Source organism: Pipistrellus kuhlii, unplaced genomic scaffold, assembly GCF_014108245.1.
Source record: "Pipistrellus kuhlii isolate mPipKuh1 unplaced genomic scaffold, mPipKuh1.p scaffold_m20_p_3, whole genome shotgun sequence".
Lineage (NCBI taxonomy): Eukaryota > Metazoa > Chordata > Mammalia > Chiroptera > Vespertilionidae > Pipistrellus > Pipistrellus kuhlii.
This window is the reverse complement of record NW_023425529.1, coordinates 47,256,055-47,275,865: the sequence shown is the minus strand read 5'-3', so window position 1 is coordinate 47,275,865 and position 19,811 is coordinate 47,256,055. Positions and strand designations below refer to the sequence as shown.

General features: G+C 36.1%; 1 protein-coding gene across 1 annotated transcript; it reads right to left on the bottom strand.

The window, feature by feature from the left end:
- Positions 1 to 6,488: 6,488 nt before the first annotated feature.
- LOC118729908 (olfactory receptor 6C2-like) lies at positions 6,489 to 7,427 on the bottom strand. Its single transcript, XM_036457464.1, has one exon. It carries the CDS (start codon positions 7,425 to 7,427, stop codon positions 6,489 to 6,491), a length of 939 nt encoding a protein of 312 aa, XP_036313357.1.
- Positions 7,428 to 19,811: the final 12,384 nt, after the last annotated feature.

Genomic DNA, 19,811 nt, shown 5'->3' with positions numbered 1-19,811 from the left:
GTTGCTGCAGCCTTCTTTGGGTGCCACTCGGCGTGCAGTAGTGCGCGCTCAGGCTACAGTGGGGGAGGGGCCGGAGCTCCCCGGCTACTGTAGCTGCCTGCGCCACGGGACCCCGATCCCCCAGGCTGTCCCCGCAAACTCTGACCTTTCCGTGAGTGACCGAAGAACTCCCCCAAATCCACGTGTTTGCGCCGATTTGGGCGTCTCAACTGCTCGACGGACTTCTCCGCTGTGGGTTTTCCAGGCCTCAGAGCTATCTGCCACATTTATTTCCTGTTAGGTAGTCAGAACCATTTTGAACTTCCCAGCCATCCATTGCTCCTCTGTGTCAGGCTCCACAACCTTGGTTTCAAGCAGGTAGGATCAATCCGGCTGCCTTGTTTTTCGTTGTATTTACACAGCATCTGTTTCTGATATGGGCTCTAGGTGGTGGTGTTCCTGTATTAGTTTCTGGGACCCCTTTACCCAGTCCCCAAGGGCTGCCTTGGGGTACTCAGAAATCTTATTTCCTTGCCGAGCTCAAGGCTGAGTGTGGCTGCGCTGCTAGGAGGAGTCTGGTCTTCAAGAGGAAAATGCCTGTTCAGGGTTGGAGGGAACATACTGTCCTGGAGCTGCCTTCCTGTTTACTTCTCCCTATTTTACTCCCCAGCTTCCACAAAGCCACCTTCGCCTGCACTGGAGTTTCAGTGAGTGTGATTGGAAGATCTCATGCACTGGGTTTAGTCAGTAAAAGCAAGGAAAATATAAAGACAGAACCCCGGAGTGGCTGTGTGTCTCCCTCCAACCCCCCTTCCCCTCCCTTGGGGACACTGCATGGCCCGTGCAGAGAATTTCTGGATGTCTTTCTGGGCACAGCCTCCATGGCTGTGGAGTTAGACCTAGAATCCTCAGCTGCCAGCAGCCCTGTTGACATCTTTCCACAGTTGAGTGCCAGGCTTGTCCCCACAGGACATGGACTTGGTACAGCGCAGTTTCCTTTTGACCCTCTAGTCCTGTTTGTGCGTGTCTCTCTCTCCAGCCCAGACCTCCACTCCTACCATTCTCCAGGCATCCCCCATCCCTTCTAACCATGAATTGTATGACCAGCTGTGTTTAATTGCCAGTTCCAGGAGGAGGTTATTTGATTCAGCTGTTTTTTCTCTCTGCTCCATGAAAAGGTAATGGACATGTCTGCCTGTTCAGCCACCATTTTGTCTCTCCCTGGACAAGCTTTTTAGGAGCCTGTGGTGGGGCAGGTGGGGGGGGGGCGCTAGAGTCTCAGTGTCTGTGGGATCACAGCTGAGGCAGCTGGTCCCTGGATGGTGTGGCTGTAGGGTCCTGGGTGGTGTCCAAGGTCTCCCCGGTGGAGGTGAGGCTGGGCTCCCAGTCACAGCCACTCTCCCCTTCAAGACGGCATGGCCTCTGTGGCAGAACAGGTTGACCTGGGAAACATGGCAGTAGCAGCAGAGGCTGCCCGACTAGGGGAGACTGGTCCACCCGCTCCAAACAGTCCTGTGTAATATAACTGCCCCTTAGTCACATATACACACATGCCCCCTTTTCACTCCCTCCCTCATTGCTGTTCTGTCGGCCGCCATCTTGGATCCTCCAATCTGTTCTCTTTGTTAGCTTTTTAATTTTATTTTAAAGGCTACAATTAAGTAAGATCACATGGTATTTGTCTTTCTCTGACTTATTTCAGTTGGCATAATGCCTTCAAGGTTTGCAGAAACATACAGGCTTCAAGCATACAATTCAATAAAACATCTGCACGCTGCATCGTGTGCCCATCACCCCAAGCAAAGTCTCTTTCCATCTCCATTTTCTTCCCCTTTGCCCACTTCCACAGAGCCGCCACCCTCCTTTCCCTCTGGCTATTACCATATTATTGTCTGTGTCTATGTATTATGTATACATGTTCTTTGGGCAATTCATTCTCTTTTTTTCCTCCATTCCTCCCCTCCCCTCCTCCTTCTGACAGCCATTAGTCTGTTACTAGCATACATGCCTCTGTTTCTATTTTATTTGTCAGTTTATTTTGTTTATTAGATTCCACATATAAGTGAGATCATGTGGCATTTGCCTTTTACTGGCTGGCTTATTTCACTTAGCATAATAACCTCCAGTTCCGTCCGTGCTGTCCCAAAAGGTAATAGTTCCTTCTTTTTTATGGCCCAGTAGTATTCCATTGTGTGAATGTACCACAATTTTTTAACCCACTTATATGCTAATTGGCTGTTTCCAGATCTTGATTATTATAAATAACTATGGGTGCTATGAACATATGGGTGCATTTTTTTTTGAATTTGGGTTTTAGGATTCTTAGAATATATACCCATAAATGGGATTGCTGGGTGAAAAGACAGTTCCTTTTTTATATTTTTGAGGAGAGTCCCTATTGTTTTCCACAGTGGTTGCACCAGTCGCATTCCCCCAAACAAGGGTCTCCTTTTCTCCACATCCTTGTCAGCAAGTGCTGTTTGTTAATTTATGATGGTAGACATTCTGGCAGGTATGAAGTGATATCTCATGCGATTTTAATTTGCATCTCTCATGATTAGCCGTGTTGAGCATTTTTTCATATGTCTATTGGCCATCTGTATATTCTCTTTGGAGAAATGTCTATTCAGGTTCTTTGCCCATTTTAAAAATTGGATTGTTTGTCTTCTGGTGTTGAGTTTTATAGGTTTTTTATTCATAGAGTGTCCCCCCAAAACGTATACACACACTTGGAATAATTATAAATGCAGTGTTTATTAAAATACATTTCATTTTCAAAATTGAACTATCAGTATATACACTGATGTTGTAACTTATAGTGTTGTAACTGTTACAGTGTATATACATTTTTTGGGGACACCCTGCATTTTGGAAATTAATCCCTTGATCAGATGTATCATTGGTGAATATGTTCCCCATACAGTGGGTTACCTTTTCATCTTGTTAATGGTTTCTTTTGCTGTACAGAAGTATTTTGGTTTGATCTAGTCCCACTTATTTAATTTTTCCTTTGTTCCTTTGCTTTAGGAGGCATATCAGCAAAAGTATTGCTATGAAGATATCTGAGGATTTACTACCTATGTTTTCTTCTAGACTTTTTATGACTTTGCATCTTACATTTAAGTCTTTTATCCATTTTGAGTTTATCTTGAGTACGGTATAAGTTGGTGGTCAAATTTTTTATTTATTTTGCCTTATAAGTCTTGAATTTAAGGTGTAATTGTCTTCCAATATTGTTCTCTCTCAAAACTATTTTAGGTATTCTATATCCTTTGTATCTATATCTGAATTTTAGAATTAGTTTGCCAATTTTTACTAATATATCTACTGAGATTTTGATAGAAATTATATTAAATGTACAGAAAATTTTGAGGAAAGTTGATATTGTAACAATATTGACTCTTGAAATCTGTGAACAAGGTATATTTCTCCATTTATTTTAATCTTTTAAAATTTCTCTCACCATGTCTTTTAGATTGGTATACAGATCTTGCACATATTTTGTCAGATTTATTACTATTTCATATCTATCTATCTATCTATCATCTATCTATCTATCTATCTATCTATCATCTATCATCTATCATCTATTTGTCATCTATCTGTCATCTACCTATCTACATCCTATATTTTTTGTTAATCTTCACCTGAGGATATTTTCCCAATGTTTTTAGATAGAGTGAAAGGGAAGCAGAGAGAGATAAAGAGAAAGAGAGAGAGAGAGAGAGAGAGAGAGAGAGAGAGAGAGAGAGAGACATTGATTTGCTACCTCCCTGTCAATGATATTATTTTATAACTTCAATTATTGATTATTTGTTGCCAGTACATAAAAATAAAAAGTGATTATTGTATATTGACCTTATATTTTGAGACTTGCTAATTAGTTCTAGTAGTTGTTTAAAAAATTACATTGGATTTTCTACATAGACAACCATCTGGCCTGCAATTAAAGAGGAATTTCTTTCTTCTTGTCCATTCTTAACACTTGATTCCTTTTCTTATTTCATAGGTGAGAACCTTCAGTATAGTGTTAAAGAGATATGTTGGATGAGGATTCCATGATCTTAGGATAAAAGCATTCTATCTTTCAACATTTACTATTAAGGAAGTCACTATATAAATTCTTATCTCACCTTTTATATTGTTTTATTTTTCATATTAATCAAGTAAATACAATTTTATTTATTTCCTTTACACATATGATAAAATTCTGGCTTTGAATGCATTCAGAAAAATGTCCATTATGGTAAGTCGTAGTTTGCCAAACAATATTCATGTCAGGATATATGGTGCTAGATAGTGACATAAGTGAAGACATAAATATCAATCATTAACTCATCACATTCCTTCTTAATGAAGAGTGATTTCAAAAAGTGATAACAGAAACACAGACTAAAAATCAGCTAAAGTTGTCTTCTGAAGATTTCCAAATTCTTTGTCCTTTGACTTTAATTAGATGGGCCTATAAGTTACAACATCAGTAATTCTTGAACCAAAAAGATGACATATTGTTATAGATGGTGGTAGGCTTTTTGTCTCAGGGATTCTAAAAACTTTAAAAATCTTAAGCAGAAGTTAGACCACCCCACTTGCTTTTTTTCTAGAAACAGTCTAGAGCAATGGTTGGCAAACTCATTAGTCAACAGAGCCAAATATCAACAGCACAATGATTGAAATTTCTTTTCAGAGCCAAATTTTTAAAACTTAAACTTCTTCTAATGTCCCTTCTTCAAAATAGACTCGCCCAGGCCATGGTATTTTATGGAAGAGCCACACTCAAGGGGCCAAAGAGCCGCATGTGGCTCACAAACCACAATTTGCTGACCATGGGTCTAGAGATTAGACTATCCTATATGATAAAAGGCTAATATGCTAATTAGACCAAACAGTAGAACGACTGTCCAGACGATCCTCTGGGCTGTGAGGGCTGAGCCCCTTGCAGGAATTTCATGCATTGGGCCTCTAGTAGACTATAAAGATAGTGTTTATATTTTTGGATTTAATACATATTTGCATTAAAAACTGTAAAAACACTCGATTTAGACATCAAAACATTAAACTCCCAGGACTGTCAGAAAGATCAAAGATTAAGTAATTTTCAATGTTCTTCATGATCACTGAGACTATCTAGGATTAAAGTCTATTCATTTTTCAGATACTTAAGTTATTTATTCATCTAAAATCTAGGTGTAAAATAGTTAATAACAGGGACTCAAGCATCAAGAAAAACTATGAAGGTATTTTCAGTTCTATGGCATATTAGAGGATGTAATAGCAGAAAAGAGATATGGTACTTATGTACAGCATGTTTTGATAAGAGACTTTTAATAAAATTGTACTCAGTATTAAAGGGAACAAGAAAGAGATGATGTAGTAGTGCAAGAATAGCAACATGAGGAGCTGTTAATGCCCCTTTGAAAAGATGAGGAAACGGTTTCTGGAATGTGGAGAAAGTGACTCTAGTGTAGGAGGGATGGACTGCAGCAGTTCTGGCTTTTAGTACAAGGATGCAGCCAACCACTGCCAACTCCAACCAAATAAATGGACAAAATGGATACCCAACTCCACTCTCCTTTTGAACTCTAATCTCTAGTCAGATCCTTACTTTGGTTAAACTCTCCTTGAAGTCAGAGATCAATGGAATCCACTTGTGGAATTCATAAGGTGAGTCTCATAGACATAGGAAATACTGAAAATATTCTGGAGCTTTGGGTCATATGCTCATTTTAGTGCTATTGTATGTTTGGTCAATCAATGATTAGGACTTATTAGCAGGCATATGATAGGGCTTAGTTCCATCCAACAGCCCAGACCTTAAAATATCAAGTATATGCATATGCCTGAGGGAATGATGCTAGGTCTTTTAATTTTAAGATTATGTTTAAAATACAACTTTCCTATCAGAGTAGATTCACCACCACCACCCCCGAACACACTTCTTAAAAATTAGGCACTAATTTTGTGTTATATTTTTTCTATCATTTTACATTTTTGAAATATTGGTTAAGCTGTAGAAGTTACAATATTTAACATATTTACTATAACATATATAGTCATGTTTTCTGGTAAGAGATATTATCTTGACAGAAGTTCATTTATAAAAAGAGTAAAAATAACGAATATTTTGGTTTTAGGATGCTTTGAGGAAGTTAACCTGAATTAGAATACAGATGAAGAGGATAGACTGATTTTGTAGCTTAAAAACATTCTATTTAGGGTGAATATAATAGAATCAGGGGCATAGAAAGGGAGTGGACTGACAATTCTCAGGGGGAAGGGTGTATGGGGGATTCGGGAAGAGATTGGACAAAAATTTTACACTTATGGACGAGGACAATGGGGGGATAAGGGCATGGGGGGGTGGTGGGAACTGGGTGGAGGGAAGCTATAGGGGGGAAAAAAGAGGAACAAGTATAATAATCTGAACAATAAAGATTTATTAAAAATTTATATTTAGGCATCTGATTTTTTTTTTTTTGAAAACTTGATTCCTAGATTTCAGCATTCTTTTACTTCTTTGAGGGCAATGCAATTCTTTTGAATGAGTCACTGAAAGCTTGTCTCACTTGTTTGTTTCTCAGAGTGTAAATGAATGGGTTCAACATGGGAGCAATGGATGTCATTAGCAGTGTCACACCCTTATTAATAGCCACTGATTCTTTTGCAGAAGGCTTAATATAGATGAAAATACAGCTCCCGTAGGTGATAGAAACCACAATCATGTGGGAAGAACAGGTGGAAAAGGCTCTTTTCCTTTGATGGGCAGAAGGGAATTTTAGAATGGTCTTGATAATGTAAATATAGGACAGAAACACACCTAGAAGGGTTGTGATGAAGGCCAATACAGCACAGGCTATCACCATCTGCTCTAAAAGCCATGTGTCTGAGCATGAAATCTTCAAGATAGGAGATGAATCACAGAAAAAATAATCAATTACATTAGAGTCACAGAATTCTAGATTTACTATTTTTATAAGTGGTGGGAGTATGATCAATACCCCAGCTGTCCAGCAGCAGAGAACAAGCCTTCCACACACTCTGTTATTCATGATGGTTACATAATGCAGTGGTTTGCAGATGGCCACATAGCGATCATAAGACATCATGGCTAAGAGGAAAAATTCTGTAACTCCAAACGCATCAATAAAAAACACTTGAATAACACAAATATTGTATGTAATTGACCTGTCACCTGTTGCTATGTTGTGCAAATATCTAGGAATACAAGCAGATGTAAAAGAAATTTCTAGCAAGGCGAAATTCTGAAGGAAAAAGTACATGGGTGTTTTAAGGTGGGAGTCCATTAAAGTGAGGAATATGATGGTCAGATTCCCAGTTATACTCAACATGTAAGTGAGAAATAGAAAAATAAAAATTAGAACTTGAAGTTGAGGGTCATCTGTCAATCCAAGCAGAATGAAAGTTGTTATTGTCTTGTTTTTCATCATTGACCTCTAGTTTCTTTATTATTTTCAAGAACAATCCAGAGAGATTTCAAGTGAACAGAGTAGTATCAAGGCAAGTGTGAAATAGCATCTCTTGTTAGGGTATAGAGAGTCACGTTCTGTTGCTTCCTCCTCTACAACCAAACAAACTGGATTAGTGATGAAACCATAGTTTGAAAAATCCTCTCAGAGGTCTGGGGATCCAAAGAAACCTAAATAAAATAAGCGACATAAAGTAATGTACTCTTCATAGGTGAGAAATGACTTTACACTACTCTCACCTATGGCAAAGAGCACATGTGTCAAACACAAGGCCCGCGGGCCAAATCCGTCCCGCCAGGCCTTGCGATGTGGCCCGCACCGCGCTGTCATCACTGCACTCCGCTGCGTTTCCATCACAGTGACAGTTTATGACTGTTCAGTAAACCATTCGGCCCGCGATTTAGGCTGGATTTTAGATTTTGGCCCCTTCTCTGAGTTCGACACCCCTAGCAAAGAGGATGAAGGTGGAGGGGTTTGCCAAAGGTAGGAGTAAAAGGAAACCAGCCAAAGTGTTAATGAACGTATAGTGTTTGCATAAGGGCTTTTCTGATAGGTTGTAATTCCAAAATTTCCCAGTCAGAGTGAATTTTCACTTACATTCTTTCCCACAAATTGACACCAAGTAATTGAGGTAGTATATCAACACTTTGGAGAGGGAACCAATATTGTCCCTAACACAAGTCTGAATACATTTCAAGCCTTCCAAATATAGAACGATGAGGAATGGGGCAGAGTTGTGAGAAACCTTCCAAAATATTTTAAATCTACACAAAATGCAGGATAGCCAATCTCCATAAATGGGGGCAGTTAGCAAGACAGAAAAATCTCCTATGACCCAGACAGATGGACTGAAAAGCAAAATCACCATTGTGAAGAAAATGGAACGTCATCCTTATAATGCTGAAAGGAGCAATGACAAAATACTATCTAAAATTCTTTACTTAGCAAAAATATCAATCAGTTATGAAGGCAAAATAAAACATTGTTATACAGAGAAAACTGAGATAAATTATTTCTGGCAAAGCTGCAATTACAAGAATACTAAAAAAGTTCTTTGTGTTGAAAATATATGACACCAGATGTAAACTAGGTATGTAGAAATAAAGTACCATCAGAATTTTCAACTATAAAAGCCTCCATTTTCTTAGAATCTGTAAGAAAACCTAAGAGAAAATCTTCGTAACCTCAAAATAAGTAAGATTTCTTGGACAAAAACACAAACAATGTTAATCATAAAAGAAAAAAATAACCTTACAAATTAGGTAACATCAGAAATTTATTGTTTTTCACACAAAATATGTCATTAAATAAATAAAGAGGTAAACATGGAAAAATATTTGCACCTTACATCTGACAAAGGACTCACAATGAGTTATATCAAATATCAAAAGATAAATATTTCAGTCAAATTGGAGAAAATGCTTGGGTACTCCACAACAGTTACTATGTGAATGACTCATGAACACATGAAAAACTGTCAACATCATAAGTCACCAGAATAATGTAAATTAGAGTAACAGTACAATCCCTTTTAGAATCACTGGGATGGTTAAAATCTTAATGCTGACGATACAAAATATTGATGAGGATTTGGAGCAATTGAAACTTATTTTTCATGAGAATTAAAATGGTACAATGACTTAGAAAAACTCTTTAGTAATATCTTATACAATTAAAAACACCTACCATATAGCCCAGAAATTCCTCTCTGGCTTTTACTAGTAGAAATTGCTATACTTCTCTATATCAGCCTTTGTACAAGAGTGCTCATAACCATCTTATTTTCAAGAACTCTAAACTAGAAATAGCCTTCCATCAAAAGGTGAGTATATAAACAAATTATGGAATATTGGTATTATGGAATATACTCAGAGATTAAAAAGAACAAAAATGCAACAAAAATTATGAATTCCAATACAGTTATGTTGAGTAAAAGTACTAAGACTCAGAAAAATACCATCTTATTGCATTTATATGAAGTTTACAAACAGGTAAAACATGTCTATGGATAACCATCAGGACAGTGATAGCCTGTAATGCGCAGGCTGGAGGTAGTTTTCAGAACAGTGGCATGAGGAAACATCCGTATCTTCTTTGGATGGTGGGTTGCTTTGGTATTTACAATAACCAAAACTTAAAGAACAAGTAAAATATTTGCATCTTATTGTATATAAATTATAACTCAATAAAACAGTAGTTTAAAAAGTCCAGACATGATAAAAACGATTAGTAAAGCTAAGCAAAACTTGTAATTTCTTCTTTATATTTCTAAATGGTCTATATATTGTTTGACCAAAATTCTCAATTGTGTACTTTTTTGTAGGCTTTCCGGAAGCTTCCTAGTCAGCACCCCGGCCTCACCACCCTTCCCTCTCCCAGCTTTCCCGGGACTTTACAGGATCCTCTGGACCTCTTTTCATGGGCCCTGGATAAGCCACTGCTCTCCCGTCTCCTTCCCAATCCCAGCTGTCAGAGTCCCGCGCGTAAGAGAGAGCAAGTAGGAAGGATTTCTTGGGAGGACTATGGCCAAAGGACTGTTGACAGGTGAGCTAATGGCCTCAGGGTGAGGGTGCTTACCCAGAGGCCACAGATAAAAGGATTTACAGGTCCTGTAGTATTGCTTGTATTTATACCCAAGAGACTTCTCTATTCACTAGTTCAGTGGTCAGCAAACTCATTAGTCAACAGAGCCAAATATCAAGAGTACAATGATTGAAATTTCTTTTGAGAGCCAAATGTTTTAAACTTAAACTTCTAATGCCACTTCAAAATAGACTCGTCCAGGCCGTGGTGTTTTGTGGAAGAGCCACGCTCAAAGCCTGTGGCTTTGAGCCGCAGTTTGCTGACCACGGCACTAGTTGATAGTCTTCATAAGCAGTATTATGCTTTTGCTGGAAATTCTGGAACTTGATAAAATAAAGCTCCATGACGAATAGTTGCACTGCATTAAACAGGCTTTTTAGGTTTATTTTTAAAGTGAGGTTTCGGTTTCAGCACTGTGACCAAAGGTAGTTTTTATTTTAAAGAGAAACACCAGTTTTTGGGCTCCTGTCTCTGACTCTTTTGAGTGTTTCTCTGTAGTATTGTAGTGGTGGAATGCATGGGAGAATGATCAGCCAGCACCAGGAGGGAGGAAAGTTTAACCTTTATTTCACAGATCTGCTGGTCCAGGGGAATTCCGAATCCAAATCCTGAACTGAACTCACGGGAAGGCCTGGCCGCTGTATCTCCTCTTGTGGCCGGGCCCTGGGTTAGGCTCTGCATCCCAGCCCAAGTCGGTCAGAGTGCGGAAGTAAGACTACAGTTTTAACCAGATACTGAACTAGGTTGCAAACTCCCCTCCCCGCACTGCCCCATTTTCCTTTTCAGTAGAATCTACACAGAAATCATTTCAACACATAATTTACTTCACATGCTGAAATGCTGAGTGCAGTACCTTACTGAAGAGCAAAGCAGTAATTGCCTACTTCTTCCTCAGTTTTTCTCCTTCAATAATTGCAGTTTCCCTTTGATTGAGTTAGTGCAATAATAAATCTATTAGAGGCCCAGCACACGAAATTCGTGAGTGGGATTGGTCCCTAGGCCTGGCCTGGGATCAGGGCCATTTTCCACAGCTGCCCACAGCCACCCCGCTCCCTGCCGCCACCCACCCCCAGGTCCCCGTTCGCCATTGGGTGATCAGTGCCTGATGGCTGGGGAAAGGGACTGAGAGGTTGGCTGTTCCCCGCCATTCTCCAGCCCCGCCCCACCATCGGGGCCATCAGGCGATCGGAGCCTGCTGGCCAGGGAAAGGGACCAAGAGGTGGTCAGTGCACCTCATAGTGACCGGTCCAGTGGTCCTTCTGATGTTAGGGTCAATTTGCATGTTACCCTTTTATTATACAGGATAAATACTTTCTTATACTCTCCAACATTTAAAAGAAAGTCTATTTCAAATGGGTTAGGAACATAATAAGTTCTCTTCAATTGTAAATGTTAATATTCTCACAATATCAAATTTAACATTTGTTTTACTTGCAAAACATGCAAAAAAATTAGTCAACTTAATTTATTTATGCCTTTGGAGGCCCAGATACCAAAGACATGATGAAAATTTTCTGTTTCACAGGGAACAATGGGAAACATGTTCTCAAATACAGGAGAATGCAATGGAAATAGCAGACACAAGATAGTAGATCAAAAAAATAGGGCCATATTTTAAGATAAAAGTTTAGGTTATTCTTCCTATCATGTTGGGAAAACTACAAGGCATCCTTTTTCTTCTTTATTATGATTTTACTATAAAAATAATGTATATCATTGAAACACCCTAATCTGATAAGCCAAAAGAAAAAAATGTAAAATCACATCGGATAGAAATAACTAATCCAAATATTTTGAGGCATATCTTTCCGAACTTTGTCTTCCTCAATGGTCACTAGAAAATTCTATATTAATGTAATTAGTAACTGTGTTACATATAATTTAACACATCCCTTGTCACCTATCATATTATCCTTAAAACATTTTGTGCTCCTATTTACATCTCAATAATAAGAGTATGAATATATTTAATTTTGGGCTCTGTGTATATTTATTATCCTATTTTAAAATTCATCCCCAGGTTAAGATTTTGTGTTCTTTTCACAAGAATTCTCCATTTTAATGTGGTACTATATCTCATTTTTAAATCATGACTAATTATAATTTTTAGATTTCTCTTTGTTTTTGCTTCTAAAATTATATGACATTTTTCAACAGCATCCTTGTTCAAACATTTCACACATGTCATAACAATATCAGTGGAGTTTCTAGGACAAGAATGTATTTATTTTTAAAAAATTTTGAAGGTTGTAAAACTGACATTTTTATATTTTTATCAGTATTATATTTCAACTCTATGATATGAAAGTTTGATTTTGCTTCCAAAAATTAAGTTGCATGCTATTTCTTAAAAAAAGTTTTAAAGAGCATTGGTACTTTGGTATAGGAATTGTGAGTGGTTCTGAAATCACCCATAAAATGCTTACCTATTCATCCTGTGCATGAAACGTTTACATAAAACAAAACAAATTAGCAAACAGCCATTCAAAAATTTCAATCTTGAGTAAGTATCTCTTGGGGGTCACAGCTTTCTTAATTTGATGAGTTTAAAGAAATTTTCCCTGGAGACTCCGTTTAGTTTGTTATGTTAATGGTTTTAATTGGTTGTTTTAAAACATTCCCTTTCTGTTGATATTGGCTCTGTCAATTTCCACTCTGTGTCCAGTTTCTATAGATAAACTGCTATCATGTTAGGGAAGGAGAACAGACCTAGAGCCACAGTTTTCTGCTGAGCTGTCACACCCACCAGGCCTCTCTGTGTGATATACTTAAAAGCAATAACTTTACAATCCACCCACATTCATCCATCATCCTATTCTCAGTCTGGAAGTTTCTAGAGAATTAAGTGGTAATAGGGTCCCTAGGCCTAGCTGGAGATTAGGGTTGATCTGCAGGGGGACTAGAGGGATGATTGGGGGCCCCTGCTGGCACCCACCTTGGCTGGCCTGGTGCCACCCACTCACCAGCCCCACCTGCCGCCACTGCTGGTGGGGGCCTGTGGGCTGGGGGCAGCTCCTGCATTGAGTGTCTGCCCCCTGGTGGTCAGTGTGTATTATAGTGACCAGTCATTCCACTGATTTGCATATTAGGCTTTTATTAAATAGGATGTTTTCAGCCCTAATTGACCTGGGAAATACCTAACAATTTTTTTTTTTTCCTTTCTCTTTACTCTCTTTTATTTTCAACCTTATTATAAGGCAATGTTTGGGAAAATACTTTACCCTGAAATATTATATACTTATGTCCAGAAATATTGTATACTGAAATATAACAATTGTGACAGATTGAATTGTATTTACTCTATTGGCTTTCAAAGATTTTTTTTTTTTCATTTTAAAAGAGTTCATGGGTCTCTAAATAAATCAATGTTAGGTTATGTCATTAAATACATTTTATACCATCTATATCTATGTCTATATATATCATATTTACATCTATGTAATGAAATTATACTATTTTGGTAAACAATATACAAAAATATCATGCACCTGTGATGAAAACATTTCAATCAATAAAGATTTTATGACTGTTTTTACAATTTTTTAATAGTATTCTTATCACAATATTGGAGGAACTGAATCAAATCTGTCACTCAGAGGAAATTGTCATCTAGATATCTTCAAAGGAAAAATAAGTGAAATGCAAACATACTTACTTTTCTGAGTGCCAGTAATAGCTTCAGATGATTGATCTACCTTAATATCCCTGAAGGTTAAAAAGACAAAGAGGAAAATGTTAACATAGGTTTATATGTTTATTTCCAGTCCCTCTTATTCATGAGCTCACAATCATATTCAAGGGAGCTCTGTGATAGCCTACTGTGAATTTCCCCCCCCCCCCAATATTGCAAATATTTTCGCACTGAGATCTTATCATTTTTTAATGGTAAATATCTTCTAGTTCTCACCACTTGAAAATAAAACACTATTCAAAAGCTTCCAGACTATGAGGAATTCTCTTTAGTTGGGAGAGTTGATAATTCTCATCATTCTAATTTTATAGAATGCCCCCCCCTTTTTTTTTTTAAAATGTTGTTGACAAGACTAAAACTAAGTATATAAACAAAAGGGTTGTTGGTGTCTCAGATTAAAAAAAATTACTAATGAATCCCTTGTGTAAGTCATGAGCAAGAATCCTGAAAGATGTAACAGTGGGGACAGTTCCTTGGAGACATGAAAATTCAACAATAATATTACATATAATAACAGTCTACTTCAAAACAGTGAAAATTAGTTCAGAACCAGACTGACTTCTCTTTATTTTGTTGTCATTGTTTACAGCAGCTAAATAATAATAAAATATTATTTTCTTATTAATTTTGCTGTATATACTTAAAAAGTAAAAATGCAGATAATAAATACTTGTAAGTTAATATATTTATTTACTATTTTTGAATATATATTTAAAATAATTTTTGATAAATATAACAATGCTTTATATGAACAAATTAAAATATGCAACTGCTTCTTTTTAAAGGAGAAATGGTTAACCATAAGTACTTCATAAGGCTCAAAAAAATTTCATATGGTTCAATCACATATATTTCTTTTTTTTTTTTTTTTTTTTTTTTTAAATATTTTTTTTTTTTTTTTTTTTATTGATTTTGTACAGAGAGGAAGGGAGAGAGATAGAGAGCCAGAAACATCGATGAGAGAGAGTCATCGACCAGCTGCCTCCTGCACACCCCCCACCGGGGACGCGCCCGCAACCAAGGTACATGCCCTTGACCGGAATCGAACCCGGGACCTTTCAGTCCCAAGCCGACGCTCTATCCATTGAGCCAAACCGGTCTCGGCCAATCACATATATTTCTGTATTTTTATTAAAATATAGAATACATGACCAACATATTTATATAGGTATTACAATATAATGAATATAAATATATATAATCAATTTAATGTTTCAATCTCAGATATTTCTGTGTTTATAGAAATAATAAATATTGAAATCTATTTTACATTTTTATAACTTATAATTTTTCTTAACAAAATGACAAGTTCTTATATTTATGAAGAATTTATGAATATACATAATCATTTTGATTGTTCTTTTTATGTCTTTTAACTATTCCATTATATTATCAGATCATTCTAAATTTGAAAACTGAATGGTAATTTTCTTTATTATTAAAATGTCTTTATAAATGTCTTTGTATGATTGTACAACTTTTAAATATTGAAATTTTCCTATCAACAAATAAATGATTTTCTCATTTTTAAATATTATGAAAAAAATGTAACAAGAAGCATTGTTATAAAAATATATTTATGAAAATCCAAATTTCTAGAAGTGGAATTTCAGTTAAAATATGTTTACATTTTGAGACTTGTATATATTATCTATAATCCCTCTGAAATGTAATATGTCCCTTTATATACACAATCCTAGTTCATGAATTACCTACATTTTCCTATTACGCATTTCTAATCATCATATTAAATTTAATTGTAAAATTAAATTAAAATATACATAACAAGGAAGACACAAATCTCAAGTGTACAATCCAATGAATATTACAGTGAAAATACCATGTGACTAACAGGAAAGTGATATAGATGGGAATATAGATCTGCACAGAGGAATGAAGAGCACCAGAAATAGTAACAAATGGATAAATATAGTATTTTTATTATTTAAACTTTAAAATGTGATTGCTCATAAACTTACTAATAATGTAAAATACATAACAGGAATAACACAAATGATAAATTGGGAGAAATAGAATTATGTTGTTAGGTTATTATAATGCCTGTAAAATGATATGCTGTTATGTGAAGGTAAACTGTGGCAAACTGAAGATGTACACTATAAATCATAAATTAACTACTCAAATAACCAAACAAAAGATTATAACTAGTAACCCATCAAAAGAGATGTGGTAGGCAGAATAATGTCTTCCTCTCTCCCCCTACCCCCAAAAGATGTCCATATCCTAATCCAAAAATCTACGAACGTTATCTTAAAATTTCAAAGGAAAATTAAAGTTACAGATGGAATTAAAGTTGTTAATCACCTGCCTTTCAGAAAGAGAATTTATCCTGGATTATCTAGGTGGGCTCAAAGCAGTAACAAGGATCTTAAGTGGAAGAGGGAGGCATAAAAAAAGAGACTCGCAGGGATATTTGACCAGTGAAAAAAGTTCAGAAAGATATAATGTTGCTGACTTTGAAGAAGGGATCCTTTAGTTAAACCATGGGAGCAGCCACTAGAAATTGGATTCAAGGAATTGGATTCCCCGCTGGAGCCACCAGAAAGGGACACCTTGGTTTTTAACCCACTGAGATTCATATTGGACTTCTAATCTGAAGAGTAGTTAGATAATAAATTTCTGTTGTTCTAAGTCACTAATTGTATTATTTGTTACAGCAGTAGTAGGAAAGTAAATAAGGTATAAAATCAAAGTATAAAAAAATCCACTTAATCTAATAGTAAGCATAAAACAGAGAAAACTGGGAAGTAGTTACAGATGGTACAAATAGAAGACAATTAGCTAGGTGAAAGATTTAAATTTAGACATAAAAATTGCATTAAGTGTGAATGGAAGGAAGCTATCTTACAGAACAAAGGCAATGTGTGAAGCCCATAGCTAACATCATCCTCGATAGTAAAAAATGAAAATATTTTCCTCTGTTATCAGGAACAAGACAAAGATATCGACTGTAGTCAGTTCTGTTCAAAATAGTAGTGGAATCAGATAAGAAAAAGATATAAAAAGTATAAAAACAGGAAATGAAGTAAAATGATCTGTATGTAGATGACTTGATCTTATATGTAGCAAACCCTGAAGACTCCACTAAAATCTGTTAGAACTAATAAACAGATTCAGCAAAGTTACAGGGTGAGAAGTAATATGCAAAAATCAGTTACATTTTTAGATACAAACAATGAGCTATCTGAAATGGAAATTAAGATAACAGTTCCATGCATAATATCATCAATAAGAATAAAATAGGAGAAAGTGACAGTGAAAGACTTGTACATTGAGATCTATAAAAACTAATGGAGAAATGAAAGAAGACACAAACAAATGGGAAGACATCCATGTTCATAAATTGGAAGATATAATATAAAATACCTATATTACCTGAAGTGCTCTATAGATCCAATGTAATCCCCACCAAAATCCCAATGCCACTGGTAGTGGTGCCTCAGTGTTTGAGCATTGACTTATGAACCACTAGGTGACAGTTCAATTCCTGCTCAGGGCACATGGGTTGTGGGCTCAATCCCCAGTAGGGGGCATGAAAGAGGCAGCCAATCAATGATTCTCCCTCATTATTGATGTTTCTATCTCTCTCTCTTTCCCTTTCCATTCCTTTCTGAAATCAATAAAAATATAAAAATAATCCCAATGCCATTTTATTTTACTGAAATAGAAAAACAATCCTAAAATTCACAAGGAACACAAAAGGCCCTGAATAGTTAAAGCAATTTGTTTTTAAAAAATGTTTTTATTGATATCAGAGAGAAGAAAGGAGAGAGGGAGATATAGAATCATCAATGATGAGAGGGACTGGGATTAATCCTACTCCCTGGGCATGTGCCCTGACCTGGAATTAAATCCTGGTTTATGAGTTGATGTTCAACCACTGAGCAAAACAAGCCAGGCTAGCCAAAGCAATCTTGAGAAAGAATAACAAAGCTGGAAACACCATACTTACTGATTTAAAAACATATTATAAAGTGACAGTAATCAAAACAGTATGGAACCAGCATAAAGATAGACATCTAGACAAATGGAACAGAATAGAGAGCCCAGAAATAAATTCATGAATATGTATGTGGTCAACTGATCTCTGACAAGGGTGCTAATAAACAAGAAAGGAAAAATAGTGTTGGGAAAGCTGTTTATCCACTTGAACAAGAATGAAATTTGGCTCTTATGTCAGATCACCCACAAAAATCAACTTAGAATGGATTAAAGACAATATAAGACTTGAAACCATAAAATTACTACAAATTTCTTTACATGGATATTGATGAAAATATCTTGGATATGACACTAAAAGCACAGGCAGCTAAGCAAAAATAGACAAATGGGACTACATCAAATTACAAAAGCTTTGCATAGCAAAGTAAAACATCAATACAAATTATAAGTCAACTTACTGAATGGAAGAAAATACTTATATATCATATATCTGACAAGCAGTTAATACCCAAAATATAAAAGAAACTCCTACAACTCAATAATAATAAAAGCAAATAAGTTGATTCATAAGTGGGCAAAGGACTTCAGTTGACATATCTCAAAGCAGGTGTACCAACAGTTGTATGAAAAGATAGTCAACACTAATTATCAGGAATTGCAAGTCAAAACACAATATCACCTCACACATGTTAGGATGGCTAGTATAAAAAACAAACTCACAAAAAAATGCTTAACAAACAAAAGGTAGTAAGTGTTGTTAAAGATGTGGAAAATTAGAACCATCTTATCTAATAAAGAGGGAACATGCTAATTGACTTTCACACCGCCATAAAGATGGCTGTGCCCACAGCCAATAAGGAGGGAGTATGTTAATTGACTGCCAAGCCCTCAAAGATGGCAGCGCTCAGTCCCCTCATTCCCACATGGATGAATTTGGATGGATATCCAATTTTCAAATAGTCAGAAATTTGAGATTTTCTGATTAGAATTTTCCATAATTTTAAAAGTATATTTTATTTTATTATTATTATTTTTTTCTTTCAGTTTTACAATACTTTGTGTTGGTTTTAGGTGTGCAGTTTACTTGTTAGACAATCAAATATTTCACATAGTGTTCCCCTTGATATTTCCAGTATCCCAACTGGCATCATACATAGTTATGGCAATGCTGTTGACTATATTTCTTATGCTTTGCTTATGACCCCATTACAATTTTGTTACTACTCATTTGTGCTTCTTAATCCTTCACTTCTTTCATCTGGTCCTGCAGCTCTCCTGCCTCTATCAACCACAAGTTCACTCTGTGTCTATAGTGTATTTCAATTTTATTTGTTTATTTATTTTGTTCTTTAGATTCTACATGTAAGTGAAATCATTATTTGTCTTTTTTTTCTGACTGACATTTCAGTAAGCATAATACTCTATAGGTCCATCATGCTGCTGGCAGATAGAAAGATTTAATTCTTTTTTTTTAATGGCTGAGTAATATTTCCTTGCATATATGCACAACTAATTTTTAATCCATTCATCTATGGATAGGCACTTGGGTTGTTTCCATAGGTTGGCCATTGAAAACATGCTGAAATGAAATTAGGGGTGCATATATGCTTTTGAAGCAGTGTTTTGTGTTTCTTTGGATAAATCCCCAGAAGTGGAATCACTGAGTAGTAAGGCAGATCCATTTTTAATTTTTTGAGGAAACTCAGTGGCCGTACCCATCTGCACTATCACCAACAGTGCACAAAGGTTCTCTTTTCTCCACATCCTCACCATGTGTGTGTTTACTGATGATGCCCATTCTGACAGGTGTGAGGTGATATCTCATTGTGGTTTTAATTTGCCTTTTTTTTTTTTTTTTTTACAATTAGTGATGTTGAGCATCATTTCATGTCTCTTGGCTATCTGTATGTCCTTTTTAGAAAAGTGTATAATTCAGTCCCTCTGCTCATTTTAAAATTGGATCCTTTTTTGGTCTTGAGTAGTATGAGTTCTTTATAAATTTTGAATATTAATTCCTAGTGGACATATCATTGGAGAATCTTGTCTCCCATTCAGTAGATTACTTTTTCATTTTGTCGATGATTTTCTTTGCTGTGCAGAACTTTTTA